Source organism: Monoraphidium neglectum (genome assembly GCF_000611645.1).
Source record: "Monoraphidium neglectum strain SAG 48.87 unplaced genomic scaffold scaffold06515, whole genome shotgun sequence".
Classification (NCBI taxonomy): Eukaryota; Viridiplantae; Chlorophyta; class Chlorophyceae; order Sphaeropleales; family Selenastraceae; genus Monoraphidium; species Monoraphidium neglectum.
This window is the reverse complement of record NW_014007128.1, coordinates 1-2,181: the sequence shown is the minus strand read 5'-3', so window position 1 is coordinate 2,181 and position 2,181 is coordinate 1. Positions and strand designations below refer to the sequence as shown.

The following is a 2,181-nucleotide window of genomic DNA, read 5'->3' as shown; positions in this document are numbered from 1 at the left end:
CTGTATAACGGCGCCCTGCCACATCGGCTCATCGAACCTCCGCAGCCACCAACTCCACCACCTCCCCCTCCCCCGCAAGGCCCCTCAACTCCTCCTCATCATCCCCCGCGATCACCCGCGCCCCTGTGCCCTTCACCACCCCCTCCTCGTCCAACACCACCGTCGCCCTCCAACCCCCCTTGACACCGCCACCGCCACCACCGCTGCTGCTGCTGCGTCGCCTGCCGCTCCCGCTAACGCTACTGCTGCTGCTGTCGCTGCTGCTGCTGCCGCTGCTGCTGCCGTCCGCGACCTCAAACATGGCATCCTGCAGGAGGGACTCCATGATCGATCGTAGGGAGCGCGTCCCCGTGCCGCGCGACAGCGCACGGCGCGCGACGGCGCGGACGCCGGCGGCTGTGACGACGAAGCGGGCGCCGCTCAGCTTGAAGAGCTGCTGGTACTGTTTTTTTGGGGGGGGGCATGGCAGTAAGGCGGGTGGTTGGGTTGATCAGGTGGGGTGCAAGGGTGGCGTTCATGGGTAAGGGGGTCCTTGGGTAGAGGGCAAGAGCCTCGTCCTGCTGCGTGACAGGACTGCGTGGGTGCTGGTATGGGTGCTGGCGTGACCCTGTGCTGCACACACGGTCCTGCTGCAGAAAGGCGGGCGGCCTGCCGAGCTGTCCCCTGCGCGTTGGCCCCACAGCTGCTGCCAGGCAGCTGCCGCGGGCGGAGGTGGGTGATGTGAGTAGCTGTGCCTGGGCTTGGGGTGGAAGGGCCCGCGATGGGCAGAGGCGCCCACCTGCTTGACGAGCGCGTTGCGTGGCTCCACCAGCACCCGGACCAGCTCATCCTCGTTCAGCTCCTGGTGAGTGTGTGTGTTGCGTGTGTGTGTGTGTGTGGGTGTGTGTGTGTTGTGTGTATGTGTGTGCGCGCTTGTGTGCGCGCGCACGCACGCACCCTCGTGTGCATGCATGCATGCGCACGAAGATGCTTGCACGAGCACATGCAGAGGAGTGAGTGGGGGTGGGGGCAGCCAACACCAATGCAACAGAGGGCTTGACGCCACGATACGCCATGTCAGGGTACATGAAACACAGGATCGCATATGGGGGGTGCAAGGCCCCTTAAGTTATGAGGCCTGGCGTAGCTGCGGTACCGGGGCCAGCCGTCCAGTGCCCTCAGCCAACTGGGGGCTCCAGGGGCGCGCCATGGCCCCCGTCCGCGAGCACCCCCACCTGCGCGAGCACCCCCACCCCCCCCCCTCGCCTCACCTCCAGGGCGGATATGATGGGCAGGCGGCCCACAAACTCGGGGATGAGGCCGTAGTGGATCAGGTCAGAGTGCTCCACCTAGCATGGCAAAGGCGCAGGAGGGCATGCTGGCAATGAGCGGGGTCCCTAGACTCCCGCACTCGCACGTGGCTTGCGACGACAGGGGGGCAGCCCAACCGGTAGCAAGCCCGCATTGGCATGCAGCCCACTTCCCGATGCCCGGTCGAGGTGCTTTACATACATTACCCCGGTTCGGGACGCACGACTGCCGGCAGCAAGTGGACAAGTGCTAGGCCATGAGTCAATGCGGGCCCCGCGTCACGCCCGGGATGCGGCGGTCTGGGGAGCCGCGGCCTGCCTCACCTGGCGGAGGATGGAGGAGGATATGCGGGGCCCACCGTGGCGCCCCATGGTGGCGGCCCGCACCTGTGGTGGTGTGGAAGAGCCGGAACCCGGTCGAACGTCGAGCCAGGCGTTTCGTCAGGTCTTTGTTAGTGGACGCATGCCAATCATCCAAGGCCACAGGCGCGCCCAGGAAACGCCACATGGCTGGGCCAAGCCGCGGCAAGTGGAGGGGCTTACAGAAGGGGACGAGGATTTTGAGGGGGCTGGGGGCGCCAGGCGGGACGCCGTGGCGGACGTACCTCGTTGCCGAAGCCGATGGACGCCTGATGCCTGCTCTCCATGAGTTGGCGCTCCAGGTCGATGAAGGCGCCCCCCACTATGAACAGGATGTCCTTGGTGTCGACCTTTGCGGAATGAAAGTGTGTGCGTGTGTACTTGTGTTGAAGATAAACAGTGTCTGTACAACTCATGTGAATGTGCTTGTGTATTTATTTGTGTGCGTGTGTGTGTGTGTGTGTGTGCGTGTGTGTGTGTGTGTGTGTGTGTGTGTGTGTGTGTGTGTGTGTGTGTGTGTGTGTGTGTGCGC

At 64.7% G+C, this 2,181-nt stretch overlaps 1 protein-coding gene across 1 annotated transcript; it reads right to left on the bottom strand.

Annotated features, from left to right (window-relative positions):
* Positions 1–28: 28 nt before the first annotated feature.
* Positions 29–1,936, bottom strand: MNEG_16559 (ATP-dependent protease ATP-binding subunit ClpX; the record flags this gene model as incomplete). Its single annotated transcript, XM_014034971.1, has 5 exons — positions 29–442; positions 779–841; positions 1,251–1,328; positions 1,614–1,676; positions 1,895–1,936. The coding sequence occupies 5 exons, from the start codon at positions 1,934–1,936 to the stop codon at positions 29–31; spliced, it is 660 nt and encodes a 219-aa protein (XP_013890425.1).
* Between the last annotated feature and the right edge of the window lie 245 nt (positions 1,937–2,181).